The sequence below is a fragment of the Apteryx mantelli genome, chromosome 36 (assembly GCF_036417845.1).
Source record: "Apteryx mantelli isolate bAptMan1 chromosome 36, bAptMan1.hap1, whole genome shotgun sequence".
NCBI lineage: Eukaryota > Metazoa > Chordata > Aves > Apterygiformes > Apterygidae > Apteryx > Apteryx mantelli.
Genome location: NC_090013.1, coordinates 1,086,384 through 1,107,286, shown reverse-complemented (window position 1 = coordinate 1,107,286; position 20,903 = coordinate 1,086,384). Strand labels below are relative to the sequence as shown.

General features: G+C 66.1%; 2 protein-coding genes across 7 annotated transcripts; both read left to right on the top strand.

The window, feature by feature from the left end:
* The first annotated feature begins 327 nt into the window (after positions 1-327).
* PNPLA6 (patatin like phospholipase domain containing 6) lies at positions 328-14,805 on the top strand. Of its 6 annotated transcripts, none has more exons than XM_067314720.1 (37): positions 328-386; positions 1,795-1,864; positions 1,970-2,032; positions 2,152-2,239; positions 2,344-2,426; positions 2,572-2,669; positions 2,891-3,031; positions 3,176-3,335; positions 3,435-3,515; positions 3,624-3,752; positions 3,837-3,917; positions 4,045-4,195; positions 4,281-4,364; positions 4,470-4,576; positions 4,929-5,021; positions 5,205-5,282; positions 5,572-5,777; positions 5,930-6,061; positions 6,165-6,288; positions 6,421-6,534; positions 7,317-7,392; positions 7,521-7,661; positions 7,877-7,940; positions 8,018-8,186; positions 8,264-8,446; positions 8,521-8,639; positions 8,725-8,881; positions 9,002-9,118; positions 9,202-9,271; positions 10,256-10,372; positions 10,676-10,792; positions 11,434-11,582; positions 11,657-11,809; positions 12,562-12,678; positions 13,799-13,895; positions 13,979-14,082; positions 14,456-14,805. In XM_067314720.1, the coding sequence occupies exons 2-37, from the start codon at positions 1,826-1,828 to the stop codon at positions 14,519-14,521; spliced, it is 4,068 nt and encodes a 1,355-aa protein (XP_067170821.1). In that variant the 5' UTR covers positions 328-386; positions 1,795-1,825; the 3' UTR covers positions 14,522-14,805. The 6 variants fall into 6 exon arrangements, with proteins under 6 accessions (XP_067170821.1, XP_067170820.1, XP_067170822.1 ...); XM_067314719.1 differs by having other exon boundaries at positions 4,929-5,120; XM_067314721.1 differs by lacking the exon at positions 10,256-10,372 and having other exon boundaries at positions 4,929-5,120.
* A 2,151-nt stretch (positions 14,806-16,956) lies between these two features.
* On the top strand, positions 16,957-20,417 carry LOC136995044 (macrophage mannose receptor 1-like). Its single transcript, XM_067314726.1, has 7 exons — positions 16,957-17,018; positions 17,374-17,643; positions 18,017-18,058; positions 18,167-18,562; positions 19,335-19,480; positions 20,052-20,161; positions 20,253-20,417. Exons 1-7 carry the CDS (start codon positions 16,964-16,966, stop codon positions 20,377-20,379), a joined length of 1,146 nt encoding a protein of 381 aa, XP_067170827.1. The 5' UTR covers positions 16,957-16,963; the 3' UTR covers positions 20,380-20,417.
* The last annotated feature ends 486 nt before the right edge of the window (positions 20,418-20,903 follow it).

Genomic DNA, 20,903 nt, shown 5'->3' with positions numbered 1-20,903 from the left:
CCTCCCCTCACCCACCGGGCGCCCCCTCGGTGCCCGCCGTCCTCCCTTCCCACTCTCAGAATGGCGCCGCGGCGGCTTCGTTTACGTCACAGCCGCGCGCCGGCGCCCTGCGGTGACGCCACGGCAACCCGCGCCACACCCAAGATGGTGCCCGCCCGCCGCCCTTGCGCCGCTACGTGCGGCCTCTCCCATAATGGCGGCGGCGCCGCGACGCCCCCTCCTCTTCCCCCTTCCCCTCCCCCTCCGCGCCGCGGGCATGACGGCAGCGCGCACGCGCGCGCGGAGGGAGGAGGGGCGGGGCCGCTTTAAAGGGACCATGACCCCGCTGCGGCCGCCGCCGCCGGTGCGGAGGCCGGAGCGGGGGGCGGGGCGGCGACCGGCGGCGCGTGAGTGCGGCGGGGGGGCGAGACCGGCCTGGGGGGGGGCAGGACCGGCCGGGGGGGGCGGGTAGGAGCGGTGTGGGGGGGGGGGAGGGATGGGGCGGCGATAGCGGTCGGGGAGGTGGTGATGGGGGGCAGTAGCGGTTGGGGGGGGCACTAGGGGTCTGGGGGGCAATAGAGGCCTGAGGGGGCAATACAGGCCTGGGGAGGCCCTGGGGGGGGCAGTAGGGGCCTAGAGGGGGAATAGGGGCCTGGGGGGCACATGGGGGGGCTATAGGCGCCTGGGGGGGCACTAGAGGTTTGGGGAGGGAGAGGGGGGCAATAGAGGCCTGGAGGAGCAGTAGGGTCCTTGGTGGGGGGGGAGATGGAGGGATAACAGGGGCCTGGAGGGGCAATAGGGGCCTGGGGGGGGGAGATGGAGGGGTAACAGGGGCCGGGGGGGGGCAATAGGGGCCTGGGAGGGGAGATGGAGGGACAATAGTAGCCTGTGGGGGTATTAGTGGTCCTGGGGGGGGTAGGGGACACCTAAGGGGTAGTAGAGGATGGGGGGGGATGGAGGGGCAATAACGGCCTGGGAGGGGGGACATGGGGGGCAGTAGCAGCCCGGGGGGGGGCAGATATGGAGGGAGTAGAAGGGGATGGGGGGCAATAACAGCTGAGGGGGGGGGAAGCATTTGCCTGGGGGAAGGGGGTCGATGGGGGCAATTTGGGCATGGGGATGATGGGGCCAACGTGTGTGTGGGGGAAATGGGGGCCTGGGGGGGGCAATTAAGGGCTATAGGGGGGGCAATACTGGCTGCACCCCCCCCCCCACCACCCGTGGGTGCCCTCCCCAAGCCTGCTAGGCGCCAGCGGTGCAGGCGAAGCCACCCGACACCCAAAAACGCCTTCGGGGGGGGGGGGGGGCTGGAAATTGGGTGCCGGGAGCGAGACTTTCCCGGGGGCTACGGACGGAGCCGGGGTGGCACCGGGGTGGGGGGGGGGACACACATGACATGGCAGCCGCGGTGACGTCCCCCCCACCACCACTACCCTGGCGGTGCCAAATCCCTCCGGGCGCCCTCGGCATCGGGTGTCCCCGGGCTCGTCCTTGGGAAGGACGGGGGATGCCGAGGGGGGGGGGAAAACACCTTCCCGGGGGGTTGCTGTCACCCGGCCTTGGGGACGCTGCTCCGCCGCCGTTTGGGGGTGACATGTGCCCATCGGGGACATTTCGGTGGCTCTGTTGAAATTGCTGCGGGGGGGGGGGGTTCCTGCTTGCACTTCCCCTCCGCCGGAGGGAGGAAGTGTCCAGCCGGATCGCCGAAGCCGGGCGGCATCTGGCATGGATTCCCCCCGCTCCGACCCGTCCCGGGGGCGGACACCAGGCGCCGCAGGATTCCGGTAACCCCAAAACTCCCTGTTTTCTCCCCAGGTTTCTGCATGGGCTCGACCTCGGGGCCGACATGGGGCAGAGCGAGTCGGAGCCGCAGGAGGAGACGGAGGTAGGGAGGGAAACGGCACCCCGTGGCCGCATCCGGTGGGATCCCATCCCCGGAGCCGCCCGCGTGCGGGGTGGGGGGGACGACTCAGCCCACATCTCCCCGCAGGACGCGTTGCTGACGGCCGCGTTGCCCAAGCTGTTCGCCGAGGAGCAGCTGCAGACCGGCGCGGTGAGCGGCCCCGCGGGCGCGCCGGGGACCATTGGGGACGCTCGGGCTTGTCGTTGTCCCCGCCCCGGCGTTCGTCCCCGCGCCGACGAGCCGTTTCGGGACGCCGTCTCTCTCCGCAGGTGCTGGGGGCGATGCTGGGGCTCGGCCTCGTCGTGGTCCTCGTCGCCGCCGCCATCGCGGTGCTGGTCCGCAGGCTGCGCCTCAAGAGTGAGTGACGGGGACACCGTGCCTCGGTTTCCCCAGCGCTCACGGCAATGGCTGGTGGCACCCGGCCAGGTGCCGGGGTGACCCTTTCCCTTCCCGCTCTCTAGAGGTGCCGGCTCAGGAGACGCCCAAATACCGTTTCCGCAAGCGGGACAAGATGCTCTTCTACGGGCGCAAGATCATGCGCAAGGTGATGATGACGGGGGTCTCGACTCCCCGGCGTGATCCGTGGGGGGCTCCGGCACCCATGGGCGCCGCGCTCAGCCAGAGGGGGAGATCCCCGGAGCGATCCGGGCCAGCGGAGGGTGGGCGTTCACCGGCTCCTCTCCCACCAGGTCTCCCAGTCCACCTCGTCCTTGGTGGACACCACCATTTCCAGCACCTCCCGCCCTCGCATGAAGAAGAAGCTCAAGATGCTGAATATCGCTAAAAAGTGAGATCCGGAGCCCTGAGCCTCCGCGCCGGCGGAGAGGGGCCACGGCGCCGGGGACGGCCACGGTGCCGGGGGGCTGTAAATCCGCCTCCGGGCCTTCCCGGAGCGAGCGAGAGGGTCTCGCTTAGCCTTAACTTACCCCACTTTTGTCGGAAGCGGGCGCGTTTCGGCAGAGTGCCGCGTCCCCTCACTCTTTTCCCCCCGTTCCGTCGCCCGCGCAGGTTCCTGCGCATCAAGAAGGAGCTGCCGACGCTGCAGCTGAAGGAGCCTCCGCCCTCCGTGCTGGAAGCCGACCTGACCGAGTTCGACGTGGCTAATTCCCACCTGCCCTCCGAAGTGCTCTACATGCTGAAGAACGTGCGGTGAGGCCCCTCCGCCCCCGCCGGCTTCGGGATCCGGGGCTCGCCGCTCCGCCCCGGAGGCGGCAATGCCTTTTTTTTGGGTGAGGGGTGACTGCGGTGGGCGCAGGGATGCTCGGTCACCCGCCGTCCCTCCCGTGTTCGCAGGGTGCTGGGTCACTTCGAGAAGCCGTTGTTTCTGGAGCTTTGCAAACACATGATCTTCCAGCAATTCCAACAGGGAGAATACGTCTTCCGGCCCGGGCAGCCCGACACCAGCATTTACGTGCTGCAGGATGGCAAGTTGGAGCTTTTCCTGACGGAGCCGGTACGAGGAAGGATGGATGCGGGTGACGGGGATGGATGCGGGTGACGGGGACGTCCCCAAAGCGGGGAACGATGCCCTAAAAGCCCCTCCGTGTCGCAGGACGGGAAGGAGACGGTCATGAAGGAGGTATTCCCGGGCGACAGCGTGCACAGCCTGCTCAGCATCCTCGACGTCATCACGGTACCGCGCCGCGGCCGCTCCCAAACCTTCCCCGGCTTCTCCCGAACCCCACGGCGGAGAGGCCTTGGTGTCCCCTGCGTGGGCGCCAACGCCACGGTTGTCACGCAGGGGCACCAGCGGCCTTACCGGACGGTGTGCGCCCGGGCGGCGGAGGACTCCACCGTGCTGCGGCTGCCCGTCGAGGCTTTCTCGGCCGTCTTCGAGAAATACCCCGAGAGCCTGGTGCGGGTGGTGCAGGTGAGCCCAGGGACGAGGACAAGGACGAGGACGACCGCGGTGGGGGGGTGGCACGCGGGCGCTCACGACTTCTCACCCCTGTAGATCATCATGGTGCGCCTGCAGCGCGTCACCTTCCTGGCCCTGCACAACTACCTGGGGCTCACCAACGAGCTCTTCAGCCACGTGAGTTGCCACCGCCGCCGCGTCCCCTCGCATCCAAACCCCCTCCGGAAAGGGCCGGAGATGGCAGCTCCGTCCCCAGCTCAGAGCGGGGACCGGATGGTGACGCAACGCCTCCTTTCCGCCGCAGGAGATGCAGCCGCTGCGGCTCTTCGCTCAGCCCAGCCACGCGACCCGCACCAGCCCCGTGCGCCACGGCAAGCGGGTCCTGAGCGCCGCCGCCGTCGCCGATGAGGGCAGGGAGAGCGCGGCCAGGACGCCGGAGGCGGCCAGGGACCTGGGTAAGATGGGATGGGGCCGTATCCCACCGGCATCGCCGCCGTCCGGATGCGTCCGTGGCGCTCAGGACCGCGTGTCGCCCCGCAGCCGACCCGCTGAAGGCAGGAGCCCTGGACCCCCCCGCGCCACCATTGCTGAGCCGCTGCATCTCGATGCCGGTGGATATCTCCGGTACGTCAGAGCCGTGTGGTCCCCCGGCACATTGGGATGGTGATCCTGGCTCCACGGGATCCCCGGTGAGCGCCCGGTTCTCCCCTTTTTCCTCGTCCCGTGCAGGCATCCAAAAAGGTCCCCGTTCCGACTTCGACATGGCCTACGAGCGCGGCCGCATCTCGGTGTCGCTGCAGGAGGACAGCACCGGCGCCCTCGCCTCCTTCTCCCGGGTAAGGCGCCGCGCCCTGCCGAGATCCCGAATCACTCGAGCCTCTTCGGGGCTCCCCTGGGGCGCGTCGTCCCAGAGGAGAGGCCGGTCGGGACGTTCTTGGGTGAGGGACGTTGTGAAACGCGGCGCTTTGTCCTCCTGCCCCGAGCCTTGGCGTCGCCCGCGTGGACTCTGCCTCGGCCAGACCACGTTGCTCCGGTCGCCAACGGGTCTTTCCAATGAACCGGACCCATCCTTGCCCCAGGGAGGGAATCGTTCCTCCTCTGAGCACCCGCGTTCCTGGTGGTGTTGGCGTTCGGGACGTTCTCCTGGGGTGGCCGGTGGCCGGAGCTGCCGCATCCTCCCCTCCGCAGTCCATCTCCCACGAGCCCAAGGAGCGCAAGTCGGTGACGGTGGAGGAGCAGCCATCGGGCGTCTACCACTACAACTACTGCGAGGATGAGACGGTGAGCGGCGACTGTCCCTTCGGGCCCTACCAGGGCCGTCAGAGCAGTGCCATCTTCGAGGCGGCGAAGCGGGAGCTGGTGAAGCTCATGAAGGTGGAGGTGAGGGCAGAGAGGCCACCGGCGCTCGCCGCCATCGCCAGGGTCCCCCTGTCACCTCACACGCCGCCGCCGTCCTCCTTCCAGGACCCGTCACTGCTCAACAACCGCGTCTTGCTCCATCACGCTAAGGCCGGGACGATCATCGCCCGTCAAGGGGACCAGGTGGGTCTGGGCGTTGCGGAGCTGCGGTGGCTTCTTGGTCCTCCCGATCCCAGGATGCTGCTCCAGGCTCTGCTCTGCGGGTTGTAAAAATGAACCTCGGAGCTGCACGTTGGGGTCCTGAAGGACACGAAGCACCAGCAAAGAGGAGCAGAACAAAACCCAAACGGTGCCGGCTGGCTCCGTCGCACCTTCGGGGTGTACGAGGTGCTGGCACGCGTCACCCATGGGGGGGACCGGACCGGTGGTGGCACCTGAGGGTGCTGTGCCAACGGTGGCCCCGTCCCCGCAGGACGTGAGCCTCCACTTCGTGCTCTGGGGCTGCCTGCACGTCTACCAGCGGATGATCGACAAGGCGGAGGACGTGTGCCTCTTCCTGACGCAGCCCGGCGAGATGGTGGGCCAGCTGGCCGTGCTCACCGGCGAGCCCCTCATCTTCACCATCAAGGCCAACCGCGACTGCACCTTCCTCAAGATCTCCAAGTCGGACTTCTACGAGTGGGTAGCGATGCCGGCGGGGGGTGAAAAGGGTTTTTCCGGGGCCAACGTGGGCAACCGGCGAGTCCCGACCCAGCCGGATCTGGGCATCGTTTGGGGGGGGATCGTCGGCACGTGGGGACCTTCATCCCCTGCCTGCCGCCTGTCCACAGGATCATGCGGGAGCAGCCCAGCGTGGTGCTGAGTGTCGCCCACACGGTGGCCGCCCGCATGTCGCCCTTCGTGCGCCAGATGGACTTCGCCATCGACTGGATGGCGGTGGAGGCCGGGCGCGCGCTCTACAGGTGGGCGACGCGGGGCGGGCGGCCGCCCTGCCCCGTTGCAGCGGGGCTCGTCTCTGGATGCCGTATTTCATCGGATTTTATGGGTTTTTTCCCTTCCCTCCAGGCAGGGCGACAAGTCGGACTGCACCTACATCGTGCTCAACGGGCGCCTCCGCTCCGTCATCCAGAAGGGCAGCGGCAAGAAGGAGCTCATCGGCGAGTACGGCCGCGGGGACCTCATCGGCGTGGTGAGCGGCGAGCCAGCACCTTCCGCCTTCTCCCCGGGGCTTCGCCCGCTCCGCTGCGGCCGCCGGGAGCCGTTCCCACCCCTCTCCGGAGGTGGGAGGTCCCCAATCTACCCATCCCATCTCCTTCTGCAGGTGGAAGCCCTCACCCGGCAGCCCCGAGCCACCACGGTCCACGCTGTCCGGGACACGGAGCTGGCCAAGCTGCCCGAGGGGACCCTGAACAACATCAAGCGCAGATACCCCCAGGTACGAGGTCGGAGCCCGAGCTCCTTCCCCGGAAACCTGCTCCAGTTTGGGCAAACTGGGCTGCGCTGGGAGGCTCCAAACTCCGCAGGTGAAACCTCTGTGCAAACCATTCCTGCCAGGCAGGGCTGGGTTTGCAGTTGGATGCGCTAGGGAAAAGGGGCACAGGGAAGAGAGTTCGGGGCTCCCTGGGAATTGGGGGGGGCTTCATGGGGTTGGAGGGAGCCGTAGGGGAAGGTTTGGCTCCATCTGAACTGAAACGGAGCAGGATTTAATCCCCTAAAGTTCGGGAATGCCGTTGCTGAGCACGGAGGGTGAAGGCGCGAAACCTCTCTAGCCGAAATATTTCCGGAGCAGAGATTATAGAGCCAGCGAGCGAAGGAGCAGGACTGGTGGTTGCAGCTCACTGCTGCCAAATTTGGAGACCTCCAAGGCTGGAAATCCCCCGTCCCTTTTCCTGCACCTGCTTTCCGGAGCCCCCTGGAGCTCTCCAGCCCCCACTAGTGGCTGCAACCCTTGTTAAAACCAGCTTAAATTAAAGCGAGGGATTAAACCCAGCTCGAGATTTCATGCCCTAAGGCAGGGTCTTTCTCTGAGGTCCCCAAAAGATGGGAGAACTTGGCGGTTTGCACCCCAAAAGACACACGGGGCTTAGTCCCGGGGTGTTAAGGTGTCTCGGCACCAGCCACACTCATTCCGGTGGGTGTCTGAGCATCCGGCAGCTGGAGCATTGCCGCGGGACGACTGGGAAGCTCTGACGGCCGTCCCTGTCCTCGTCCCTGCAGGTCGTCACCCGCCTCATCCACCTGCTGAGCCAGAAGATCCTGGGGAACCTGCAGCAGCTCCGGGGCCCCTTCGCAGGTGGGACCCCAAGGGCTCTCGCCGGCCATGCCGCGGTTGTTCCCTCACCTCAATCGGTCCCCGTTGAGGGCAGGACACCCCCAGTCGTGTCCCCCTGTGCATCCATCATCTCTGTCCTTGTCCTTCAGGCTCCAGCTTGGGCATGGCCTCCAGCTCGGAGCCCACCAACCCCACCAGCAACCTGTCGACGGTGGCGGTGCTGCCGGTGTGCGACGACGTGCCCACGGCCGCCTTCACCCTGGAGCTCAAGCACGCGCTCAACGCCATCGGTGAGTGCCGACCCGTGGTGACCACAGCATGACGGTGACCATGGTGGTGACTACAGCATGGTGGTGACCACGGTGGTGACCATGGTCACATGGTGGTGACCACAGCACAGTGGTGACCACAGTGGTGACCGTGGCCCCACAGTGGTGGCCACAGCCCTGTGGTGACCACGGTGATGACCATGGCATGGTGGTGACCACAACCCCAACTCTTGCAGGTCCTACGCTGCTCCTCACCAGCGATATCATCCGCGCCCGGCTTGGCTCATCGGCACTAGACAGGTAAAAGAGCGGCGGGAGCGAGACGGCACGTGCCGGGGAAGCCGTGCCGGCGGCTGACGACGGCTCCTTCCCGGCAGCATCCACGAATACCGCCTGTCGGGCTGGCTGGCCCAGCAAGAAGACATCCACCGCATCGTGCTCTACCAAACCGACTGCACCCTGACGCCCTGGACCGTGCGCTGCATCCGGCAGGCGGACTGCATCCTCATCGTGGGGCTGGGAGAGCAGGAGCCGGCGCTGGGAGAGGTGAGTCGCGCCGGCGGGATGCGGGCGGAGGGCGCCGAGCCGGCGGCGCGGGCGTCCCTCGCTGACGGCCTCGGCAGCTGGAGCAGATGCTGGAGAACACGGCCGTGCGCGCCCTGAAGCAGCTGATCCTGCTGCACCGCGAGGACGGCGCCAGCCCTTGCCGCACCGTCGAGTGGCTCAACATGCGCAGCTGGTGCTCTGGCCACCTGCACATCAAGTGTCCCCGGCGCGTCTTCTCCCGCCGCAGCCCCGCCAAGCTGGTACGTACGGCTCCGGCCGGCCCGGCGCCGGGATGCGGAGCCGCCGCTCCAGCCTCCCGCTCTCCCCTCCGCAGAGGGAGATGTACGAGAAAGTGTTTGAGAAAAACGCCGATCGGCACAGCGACTTCTCCCGCCTGGCGCGGGTGCTCACCGGCAACACCATCGCCCTGGTCCTGGGTGGAGGCGGCGCCAGGTGGGTGCCCCCCGGTCCTGGTGCATCCGGCGCGGAGCAGCCGGAGGCGCTGATCCTTCCTCCCTCCTTTTCCTCCCTTCGTCAGGGGCTGCTCTCACATCGGGGTGATCAAGGCCATGGAGGAGGCGGGCATCCCCATCGACATGATCGGCGGCACCTCCATCGGCTCCTTCATCGGCGCGCTCTACGCCGAGGAGCGCAGCGCCGTGCGCACCAAGCAGCGGGCCCGCGAGTGGGCCAAGGTGAGCGCCGGGCTCCCCCCTTCGCCAGGCCCGAAAAGTCGCCGTCGGCAGCCGGCCCTGCCCCGAGATGCTGCTAAAAACGCCTCCCTCCACCCGCTCTGTCCCCTTCTCCTCCTGCAGTGCATGAATTCAGTGTTCGAGACCGTCCTGGACCTCACCTATCCCATCACCTCCATGTTTTCGGGCTCGGCCTTCAACGCCAGCATCAATAAGGTTTTCCAGGATAAGCAGATCGAGGTGCGTTGGGTGAGGCTGGGATGGGCACCCTCGGGTGAGCCGCGGTCCCCCGGCGAGCTCACCCGTCCCCTCTGTCCCCGCAGGACCTGTGGCTGCCCTACTTCAACGTGACGACCGACATCACGGCCTCAGCCATGCGGGTGCACACGGACGGTAAGAGCTCTCCAGGCTGCCGGTGCGCCCCGAGGATTTGCGGGGGACCTCTCCGAGCCCCGTCGCACCACAACCGATTTGTCTCGCCCTCTCCTCGCGGGTGCTGCACCCCGAAACGGTGCCGCAAGCCCACCTTGCTCGGCACTGACGCCATGTGCCCCAGGAGGCCACGTGGGTTTGGAGCCCACCTCTGTGGCTCGCGGCGGAGCGGCTCCCTGATGGGACCACCACGGGGGTCCGCCTGGGTCCCGCGTTGGGACTGGGTGCTGGCTCTTTTCCTCCATCCCTGGGTGCAGAATTGGGGCGCGCGGCTGCGTCCCGCCGCCCCGATGGCTCCCACCACACGCGTGTGCGTCCACCATGCATGGACCTTCTCCTTCTAACGTATCCGCTCACCACTAACGCCAGTAACCCTTGCTCACGGCATGGGTGTGCGGGCTCTGGCACAGCCTGGCCGTGCCAGCCCTGCCCGGCCGCCGCGGTGGCGAGTGCACGAGACCGGTGGTGACGGGGCTGCGGTGACGGGCACACGGTGGCACGGGGTCTCCGGAGGGGAAGACGGGCCCCTCGTCCTTGCCTGGTGTCGGAGCTCACCTGGGACATTGAGAGCCGTCCACGGGGGCGCACGCGGCGGCTTGTAAAGGGTCTGGCTCTCGCTCTGCCTGCTCGGCCGTCCTCTAACGCCAACTAACCCTCGACTTACTGCTCTTAACCACCCCCGGTGCCCGTGGGGACCGTCGTCTTCCTCCCGGTGAGGCCGAAGCACCTTCTCCGGTGCATTTCCCCAGCCTGGGACAGAGCACGTTCCCTCCAGCACCGGGACAGCACTGGGTGCTGACCCCCTCCAGTCTCCGTCACCCATGCCGGGTGGCCGTCCCCAAGCTTGCACGTGTGTCCTCTGTCCCTCTCGTCTCTCCCCCCACCACCCTGTGTCCTCCCTCTCCCCCCCCCGCCGCCGTGACTCGTGTCCTCTCCCTCCGGCAGGCAGCGTTTGGCGCTACGTCCGAGCCAGTGCGTCTTATACCCCCTACCTGCCTCCGCTCTGCGACCCCAAGGACGGCCACTGGCTCGTGGACGGCTGCTATGTTAACAATGTCCCAGGTCAGCATCTCGCTCGCCCCGACCCGCCGCTCGGACGGGAGGGCGCCGAAAAACCCAAACCAAAAAAAAAACCAAAACCAAAGAACCCGCCCGGCTCGGCTCGAGCCGCCCCAGAGCTCTCGTCCTTCCTTCCGAGCCCCGGCGCGACCGTGTTTCCCCCCTACCACCGCCACCGTCGCCGAAAAGCCCGGTTAGGCAGGTCCGTGAGGCCCGGTTAGGGTGCGCGTGCCGCCCCGGCGGGGTGCGGACGCCCTGGCGCGGGGTGCCGGCGCCGCGCTCACTGCGTTTGTTCCCGCTGGCTAGGCTCGCTCTGGCGGTACGTGCGAGCCAGCATGACCCTTTCTGGGTACCTACCGCCACTCTGCGACCCCAAGGACGGCAACTTGCTGATGGACGGTGGTTACATCAACAACCTGCCAGGCAAGTAACCCGCCGCTCCGGCCCCCCTCGGCACCGGGGCGGCCGGGTGGGCGCCGCGGCACCCGGCGCCGCTTAAGCCATCTCCATCCTGCACCATTTCTTGGTGTCCTCAGCACCCGGGTGCTCTCCATGCTCATTTTCTTGCGAGCCGCCTTCATCTCGTAGCATCTCTCGGCGTCCTTGGTGCCGGGTGTCTTCCTGGGGCATCCTCGGTGCTCAGGTGCATCTCAGCGCTGGGTGCATCTTGGTACCAGGTGTCCTCCTGGGGTATCCTCAGCGCTTGGGTGCATCTCGGCACCGCGTGTCATCCTGGGGCATCTTCAGCACCGGGTGCATCTCGGTGCTCAGGTGCATCCCACCACAGATGCATCCCCGTGTTCCTCACGCCCGCGCCGGGTTGCATCACTGCTCCCAGCCACTGCATCCCACCACCTGGCGCTGGCACCCGCGGGACTCCGCTCATCCTCCCGCCGGGTGCCACCACGGCTTTGCTGGCCGCACCGGGCTTGGGGTGCCGCCTGCTCAGTCTCCGTTTTCCCTGCTCCGCTCTCATTTGGGGAATTTGAGAAACTGGGGCGCTGCCGAGCCGTGCTGGGGGGGAGGTGAGCTGCCCCGACACCTGTTCTTCTCCCATCCCGCAGCCGACATCGCCCGCAACATGGGCGCCAAGACGGTGATCGCCATCGACGTGGGCAGCCAGGACGAGACGGACCTGTGCAACTACGGCGACAGCCTCTCGGGTTGGTGGCTCCTCTGGAAACGCCTCAACCCTTGGGCCGAAAAAGTCAAGGTGAGGACCGATGCGTCTGGCATCGGGGGCCCCCTGGGGTGACGGGGGACCCCGCTGAGCGTGTGGCTCCGCAGGTCCCCGACATGGCCGAGATCCAGTCGCGCCTGGCCTACGTGTCGTGCGTGCGGCAGCTGGAGGTGGTCAAGTCCAGCTCCTACTGCGAGTACATCCGGCCCCCCATCGACCGCTTCAAGACCATGGATTTCGGCAAGTTCGACGAGATCTATGTGAGTTGGGGATGGCGAGGGTGGTGGCAGGGTGCCTGGACTGTTAATGGGGTGCCCAGGTCTTCATTTGGGGTGTCTTGGCCTTAGTTTGGGGTGCCTCAACCGTTAATGGGGTGTCTAGGCCATTGATGGGGTGCTCAGGTCTTCATTTGGAGTGTCATGGTCTTCCTTTGAGGTGTCCCAACCATTAATGGGGTGCCCAGGCCATTATTTAGGATGTCTTGGCCTTAGTTTGGGCTGCTCTAACCATTAATGGGGTGGCCAGATCTTCATTTGGGGTGCCCAGGCCATTGATGGGGTGCCCAGGTCTTGATTTGGAGTGTCTTGGCCTTCAGGGTGCCCAGGCCACCATTTGGGGTGCCCCAGATATTAACAGGGTGCCTAGGCCATTAGTTGTTATGCCCTGGCCATTAACGAGGTGTCCAGGCCTTCATTTGAGGTGTCTCAGCCATCATTTTGGGGTGCTTGGCCATTAACGGGGTGCCTAGACCATCAGTTGTGATGGTCAGGCCATTGTTTGGGGTGTCTTGGTCTTCATTTAGGGTGTCTTGGTCTTCGTTGGGGGTGCTGAGGCCATCGGTTGGGTTGCCCCGGTCAACGGTTGGGTTGCCCGGACCGTCGTGTGGGGTACCCCGGCCGTTGGTTAGGTTGCCCCCATCATTGTGTAGGTTGCCCCGGCCCTCGCGTGGGGTACCTAGGCCCCCAGTCAGGTTGCCCCAGCCAGCGGTGGGCTGCGCCCGCTCTCCCTGCAGGACGTGGGCTACCAGCACGGCAAGGTGGTCTTTGACGGCTGGAGCCGCGGCGACATCATCGAGAAGATGGTGAAGGACCGGCGCTCGGCCGACTTCTACGAGAGCAAGCGCATGGACGTGAGCGGGGAGGGGGGGAGCGGGTCTGGGGGGCCCGGCCGCGGCATCCCAGGCCCCCCTCCCCCGGGACAGGGCATCCCAGCCCTGGTGCCCCGATTTTGAGTTTTCTCACCCCAGCTGCTCTCAGTACCTGGTCCTGGAGGCAGCTCTGGGGCTGGGAGCAGCAGCCCTGTCCCCTGCAGTCCATCTTCGTGCCCCTCCTAATGTCCTTCTGTCGCCCCTGAGTCCATCTCCTGTCCCACCAGCATCTTCCTGTCCCTCCCAACGTCCTCTGTTCCTCCCCAGTCCATCTCCTGTCCCTCCCAATGTCCTTCTGTCCTCCCCTGTCCATCTCCCGTCCCACCAGCATCTTCCTGTCCCTCCCAACGTCCTTCTGTCCTCCCCTAGTCCATCTCCCGTCCCACCAGCATCTTCCTGTCCCTCCCAACGTCCTCTGTCCCTCCCCAGTCCATCTCCTGCCCCTCCCAATGTCCTCTGTCCCTCCCCAGTCCATCTCCTGTCCCTCCCAATGTCCTTCTGTCCTCCCCCATCCATCTCCTATCCCACTAGCATCTTCCTGTCCCTCCTAATGTCCTTCTGTCCTCCCCTAGTCCATCTCCCGTCCCACCAGCATCTTCCTGTCCCTCCTAATGTCCTTCTGTCCTCCCCTAGTCCATCTCCCGTCCCACCAGCATCTTCCTGTCCCTCCCAATGTCCTTCTGTCCTCCCCTAGTCCATCTCTTGTCCCACCAGCATCTTCCTGTCCCTCCCAACATCCTTCTGTCCCTCCCCAGTCCATCTCCTGCCCCTCCCAACATCCTTCTGTCCTCTCCTGGTCCATCTCCTGTCCCACCAGCATCTTCCTCTCCCCCTCCCAACGTCCTTCTGTCCCCCTGTCGCCGTCCCCAGCATCTTCCTGCCCCCCCTCGCCCACTCTGTGTCCCCAATGCCGCCCCCATCCCCTTGCCCATCTCATTCCACCCCCCCCAGGTCTCTTCCCCACCCCGTCCCTCTCCTCTTCCTCTCTTCTGCGTCCTCCATGCCACCTTTGTCCCCCCCCACATCCCCTCTCTGTCCCCCCATCCCCTTCTTGGGGACAGCTCTGGGCGTCTTGGGACCCCCTTTTCCTCCCCACCCGAAGGTGCTGACGTGCCCCAGCGCCGGCTTCACGGACCTGGCGGAGATCGTGTCCCGCATCGAGCCCGCCAAGAGCTACCTGTCGGACGGTTACGCAGACGGTGAGCGGGGACCAGGGGACGGGGACAGGGGTGGGGACACAAGGGAGCCACCCCGCCACCCTCTGTCTCTCGCGCACCCGCAGAGGAGTCCGACTACCTCACCGAGTACGAGGAAGAGGGGCCGGAGGTGGTGCGGGGCGAGGAGGAGGCCTTCGCCCCGGCCGAGTGGCCCGGGGCCTCCGAGACGGTGAGTGTGTCCGGGGATGGGTGCTGGGGGCTCCCATGGGTGCCCCTGGACCGTGTGTGGGGCAGGTCCTGCCCCGCAGCGGAGGCAGGTCCCGGTCCCAACCTTCTCCACGTGTCCTTCAGATCTGTGTGGGATCAGGGACAGCCTGGCACCCATGGGTGCTGTGTTGTGTCCCAGTCCCAGCCACCTCTTGTGTCCCCCGGTTCCATGTGGGCTCAGGGATGGCCTGGCACCCATGGGTGCTGCATCATGTCATGGTCCCAGTCCCACACGCGTCCCCCAGCTCCGAGTGGGCTCAGGCACAGCCTGGCACCCGCGGGTGCCACACCGGGTCCCGCTCCCAGCCTCACCCCCGTCTCCCATCTCTCTCCAGGAGGACGAGAAGAGCCTGCGGCACCGGCTGAGCCCAGCACGGGAACCCTCCGCTCCCCAAGCCTGAGCCCCGCGGCACCCGCCCTGGCACCCCGGGGACCCCGACCGCCCGGAGGAGCCGCCGTCCCCAAGCCGGGGTGGGGACGCTCAAGGGACCCCCTTCCCCCTCCACCCCGGCACCGTTGCACTGGCCCAATTCCCCCTCGGAGGCCGAAGGCTGAGCGCCCACCTCGTCCGGCGGGTGCCGACCGCGGGGCTGCTTTTCCCGCGGGATCCATCTATTCGAGGGGGAAAATGACTGCTGTATGTTTTTTATTATTAATTATTAATATTAATATTATTTAAAAGGAAGCTTGCGGTTGCCTGTCTTGCCGCAATAAAAGCTTCGAGGCTGGCGGCGGCGTGCGCTGGGGCGGCAGCCTCCCTGCGGCCCACTCGTGTCACGAGTTGCGCTGGGCTCTGCGGGAGCAAGGCGGCGTCAGGCGGCAGTGTCAGGTGACGCGCTGGTGTAGCAGCAGGTTCGAGCTGCGGCTGTAGCGGCGCCCACCCTGCGTGCAAGCAAATGGGTGCTTGTCCCCATGGGTGCCAGCTGCAGCTGGGCGAAGCAGCACCCGCGCTGGGTCCCAGCACCCTGGGATCGGTTTGGTGTCACTGGTATCTGCTGTGTCCCACCACCCCGGTGTCGGTTTGGTGTCACCACTGTCCCTTCAGTGTCACCAGCATTTGCCACGTCCTGGCACCCTGGTGTTGGCTTGGTGTCACCGGCATCAGCCATGTCCCAGCACTCTGGTGTCACTTGGGTATCACTGCTGTCCTCCTAGTCTGCGGCACAGGGAGAGGTGGGTGAGCTGGTGGCACCTGATGGCACCTGGGACAGGGCATCCCTGGGACCCCGGGACGGGACAGGGCCCTACTGGTCACCGACTTGGGCTCAGGTCCCTCTGCCCCGCCGGTGGCTCCGCTCCCACCACTGCAGGACGCCTGGTGGCTGCAGGACACACTACGGTGGGGACACGTGTGGGGACAGGGACAAGCCTGGGAACACCCTGGGGCTGGGGAAATGCCTGGTGCTAGGAATGGGTGTGGGGACCCTAGGGGACAAATAGGTATGGGGACAGGGCCATGGGAGGGGACACCCTGGGGATGGGGACATGTGGGGATGACATCTGTGGGGACCCCAGGGGACAGGGACAGGCATGGGGACAGGGACATGGGTGGAGATGCTCTGGGGATGAGGCTGTGTATGGGGACAGGGATGGGCATAGGGACACCCTGGGGATGGGGACGTGCATGGAGACCCCCAGGGGACAGGGATGGGGACAGGGATGGGGACACCCTGGAGATGAGCCTGTGTGTGGGAGCAGGGACATCTGGGGGGACACCCTGGGGATGGGGACATGGCTGGAGACCCCTAGGGGACAGGGCTGTGCATGGAGACACCTAGGGGATGGGGACATCTGCAGAGACATCCTGGGGCTGAAGACATTTGTGAGGACCCCCAAGGGACAGGCATGGGTGTGGGGATGGGACATGGGTGGGGACACCCCGGGGACCGGGACATGCCTGGGGACCTCTGGGGACATGTGTGGCAATGGCTGGGGGAGGACAGGGCTGGCTATGGGGACAGGGACGTGCACGCGCTCGGGGACCACCACGGCACCCACGGGTCCTGCTGCAGCACCCATAGGGCGAGGCTCAGCGTGCTAAGCCGGGACTCGGCCACCGCGGTGGTTTCCGGCACCCGGCTCTGTGGCCGGGGCTGGTGGGTGCTGATAGCACCCGGCTCTTCCTGCGCGCCCGGGGCCACCCTGGGGCTGGGCACCCACCGGGGGCCTCCCGCTGTCCCGCTTCCGGCTCCCCCCATGCGCGCTGGAGGGATGGACGTGGGCGCACCCAGGGGTGGGCGCACCCAGGGCATGGACACGCTGGGCATGGGTGCACCCTGGGCACCCACCAGGTACTGCCGTGGGTGCACCTGGACATGAACATGCACCCATGGCTGCTATGGGTGCACCCTGGACGTGGGCACATGCTGGGTGCTGCCATGGGTGCACCCTGGGCCTGGTCACCCATCAGCCACTGCCACGGGTGCACCCTAGACATCGGCACGTGCCAGGCTTGGCCACGGGTGCACCCTGGGCCCCACGGCTACAAGCCGTTGCAATGGGTGCACCCTAGACATTGGCATGTGCTGGACGTGGCCATGGGTGCACCCTGGACATGGGCACGTGCTGGGTGCTAGCATGGGTGCACCCTGGGCCCTGCACCCACCAGGAACTGCCATGGGTGCACCATGAGAACAAGCACCCACCAGGCACTGCCATGGGTGCAACCCATGGGCCCTGCACCCACCAGGCAGTGCGGCTGGGCGCGGGGAGGGGCCCCAGGGTGCTGAGGGGCCCCACGCAGGCCCCGTCACATCCGGGCCACCCCCCTGTTCCTGTCCCCATCCCTATCGGCGGGGACAGGCGGCGGGGTGGCCACAGGGACGATGTACGGCAACGTGGCGATGGGCCCGCGCGGGCAAGGGCCACCGCTGGTGCCCGTTCCCGGCTCGCAGGAAGGTACGGGGCACCCCGGGGTGCTGGCTGGGGTGGGGGTGACCCTGGTGGGTGCCACAGCCCCAATGCAGGTCTCCGGGACTGCAGCGGGGGGGGACATCTGCATCCCTGGTGTCCACAAGGGTGTCCCCAGGGTGGACGGTGGCACCAAGAGGTGATCCCCCATCTCCATCCCTGGTCCCCGAGGGTGTCCCCAGGGCGGACAGTGTCACTAAGGGGGTGTCCCCAGGGCGGATGGTGGCACCAAGAGGTGATCCCCCATCTCCACCCCTGGTCCCCGAGGGTGTCCCCAGGGTGGACAACGTCACCAAGGTGGGGACACCCCCCACCCCTGCCGTCCCCCTGCCCCCCTCCCCAGCCTGCAGCACCCTGTGCCTCACCGAGGAGAACCCCTACGAGCCCTTGGACCCTCCGTGCACCACGCCGAGCCTCCCGCGGGACACTGAGCCACCCACCCTAGCCAAGAGCTGCGGCTCCGGCAGGGCCCAACACCACGGCGCTTCCAGCTGGGGGCGTCAGGCTCTCCCATCCGGCAGCCCTGGGTCCAGGTGGGTGCTGGCCATCACCGTGGCCCTGGGCGTCTCGGTGGTCCTCAACATGCTCCTCCTCGCCTTGTACCTGCAGCCGAGTGAGTATCAGAGGGGCCTCTGGGTGCTTGTGGGGCTGTTGCTGCCCTCGTGGGCAGAGTTAAGGTGATAGTGTTGCGGGCAGAGTTAAGGTGATGGAGCTGTGGGCAGGGTTAAGGTGACAGTATTGTGGGCAGAGTTAAGGTGATGGAGCTGTGGGCAGGGTTAAGGTGACAGTATTGTGGGCAGAGTTAAGGTGATGGAGCTGTGGGAAGAGTTAAGGTGACGGTGTTGTAGGCAGTTACAGTGACAGTGTTGCGGGCAGAGTAAAGATGATGGAGCTGTGGGCAGAGTTAAGGTGACAGTGCTGTGGGCAGAGTTAAGGTGATGGTGCTGCGGGCAGAGTTAAGGTGACAGCATGTTGTCACCCTGCAGGTACAAACGAGACGGCTGTGGCGGTGCAAGAGCCGACCGGTGGTGAGTATCCGCATCTCGGGGCGCAGCGCTGGAGCGCGACCCCCCCCCCACTCCCAAATCCGCCCCCCAAATCTCCCCCGCCCGCCAACGCCTCCGCTCACCCCGCAGCCTCCTGCTCCTTCCTGCTGTACAACAAAGCGCACGCCAAATGCGCCGAAGCTCGCGGGCAGCAGCTGACGGTGACGGCGTGCCGGCCCGGCGCCCCGGAGCAGCGGTTCCAGTGGGCGGCGGGCGGGCGGCTGCGGAGCGGGGGGCCCGGGGGGCCGTGCGTGGCGGCGGCCCGGGCGGCCGAGCTGAGCCCCGTGGAGCTGCGGCCCTGCGGGGCGCCCGGCGCGCTGCAGCGCTGGGAGTGTCGCGCCGACGGCCTGCTCGTCCTGGCCGGCCACGAGCTGCATTTCAACTACGGCCACAGCAAGCAGCGCGTGGTGACGCTCTACAGCGGCGACCGCGAGTGGAGCCGCTGGGTGGACCGCGACACCGGCCAGGACATCTGCGCCCACTCCTGTGCGTCGGGGGGGGGGGGGCGTTAAATATAGGGGGTTAAGCGAGCCCTAAGCTAGCCTCGACCCCCACGAGGCCCTAATCTTAAATAGGTGGGGTTACGGTAACGTTAAGATAGTCCCAAACCCCAACGGGGCCCTAATTCTTAAATAAAATGGGTTAAGCTAGCCCTAAGCTAGCCCGAGTCCTAAATAGATGGGGTTAAGCTAGCCCTAAGCTAGCCCACTTAATCCTAGCTGTAAATATATGGGGTTAAGGTAGCCCTAAGCTAGCCCACCCAGCCCTAACCCAAAATATATGGGGTTAAGCTAGCCCTAAGCTAGCTCACCTAACCTGAGCCCTAAATAGATGGCGTTAAGGTAGCCCTAAACTAATCCACCTAACCCTAACCTGAAATATATGGGGTTAAGCGAGCCCTAAGCTATCCCAAACCGCCCAACGGGGCTCTAACCTTAAATGTATGGGGTAAGCGAGCCCTAAGCGAGCCTGAACCCCCATGGAGCCCTAACCTTAAATCTATGGGGTTAAGTGAGCCCTAAACTAGCCCAAACCCCCACAGGGTCCTAATCCTTACATCTATGGGGTTAAGCGAGCCCTAAGGTAGCCCAAATGCCTATGGAGCCCTAACCTTAAATCTATGGGGTTAAGTGAGCCCTAAGTGAGCCCAAACCCCCATGGGGCCCTAATCCTTACATCTATGGGGTTAAGCAAGCCCTAAGCTAGCCCAAACGCCCACGGGGCCCTAACTTAAGCCCCCCCGGGTGCCGCTTGCCAGACTGCCTGCCCTGCGCCAAGGGCTGGAGCCGTTTCGAGGACTCCTGCTACTTCTCCTCGGCCACGGCGCTGCCCTGGGAGGACGCGCGGAGCCTCTGCTCGGCCCTGGGCGCCCACCTCCTCGAGGTCGACAGCCCCCGTGAGCAGGTGAGCGGCGCCCGGGGGCCCAGGCGTCCGGGAAGGGGACACTCAGCCCGGCTGGGGGATGAGGCTGGAAGCCTCCTGCGAAACCCCCCCAAAAAACCCTGCTCCTAACCCCAGGTTGTCCTCAGCCCCCCATAGCCCTCACCCACGCGTCGCTGCTGCCCACCCCATCCCCGTCTTTAGCCCCAAACGCATGCCCCGGGGGCAATATTTCTTAAATTAAGCCTAAAGCTCTAAATCTAAAGGGTTAAGCGAGCCCTAAGTGAGCCTGAACCCCCACAGGACCCCCAACTCTAAATCTATGGGGTTAAGCGAGCCCTAAGCAAGCCCAAACCCCTATAGAGCCCTAACCTTAAATTTATGGGGTTAAGCAAGCCCTAAGCAAGCCCAAAGCCCCACAGAGCTCTAACCTTAAATATATAGGGTTAAGCGAGCCCTAAGCAAGTCCAAAGCCCCACAGAGCTCTAACCTTAAATATATAGGGTTAAGAGAGCTCTAAGCGTGCCCGAACGCCCATGGGGCCCTAATCTCGACCTAAAGCTAAATTCTGGGGTGCTGGGGTTGCCGTCCGCAGGAGCACGTGCGGACCCTGGTGCACGGCCCCTCCTGGCTCGGCATCCGGGACGAGGCGGCGGAGGGCGTGTGGACGGGGGCCAACGGCAGCGCGGTGTCGCCGGAGGCCGGGTAGGGCCCTGCGGGGCGCCGGGGGGGGGACGGGAACGGCGGAGGGGGCCAGGGCGCCGCGCTCACCCATGTCCGTGTGTCCGGGTGGCAGGTGGTGGCAGGTGGGTCAGCCCGATGGCGGGCGCCGGGAGAACTGCGCCGTGGCCGGGGTGGACGGCGCCTGGGGCGACCGGCCCTGCAGCAGCCCCCAGGCCTGGGTGTGCGAGGGGCAGCCCTGAGCGACCCCCCCCCCCCCAAACCTCATCACACCTCGTCACGCCACATCACGTCGCGTCACGCCTCGTCGCGTCTCCTCACGTCTCCTCACGCCTCGTCGTGCCTCGTCGTGTCTCCTTACGTCTTCTCACGCCTCGTCGTGCCTCGTCGCGCCTCACTGTGTGATGCCATGTCGCGCCACGTCGCGTCTCCTCACGTCTCCTCACGCCTCGTCGCACCTCACCACGTGACGCCATGTTGCGCCACATCGCGTCGCCTCACGTCTCCTCACGTCTCCTCACGCCTCGTCGCGCCTCACCGCATGACGCCATGTCGTGCCACATCGCGTCTCCTCACGCCTCGTTGCGCCTCACCACGTGACGCCATGTTGCGCCACGTCGCGTCGCCTCACGTCTCCTCACGCCTCACCGCGTGACGCCATGTCGTGCCACACGCGTGCACGTGGCGGCAGGACACCGGGACCCCCCCCCTCCCTCCCCCCGCAGAGCAGTGGGGGTGGAGGGGGGGTGCTGGGGTTAATGGGACC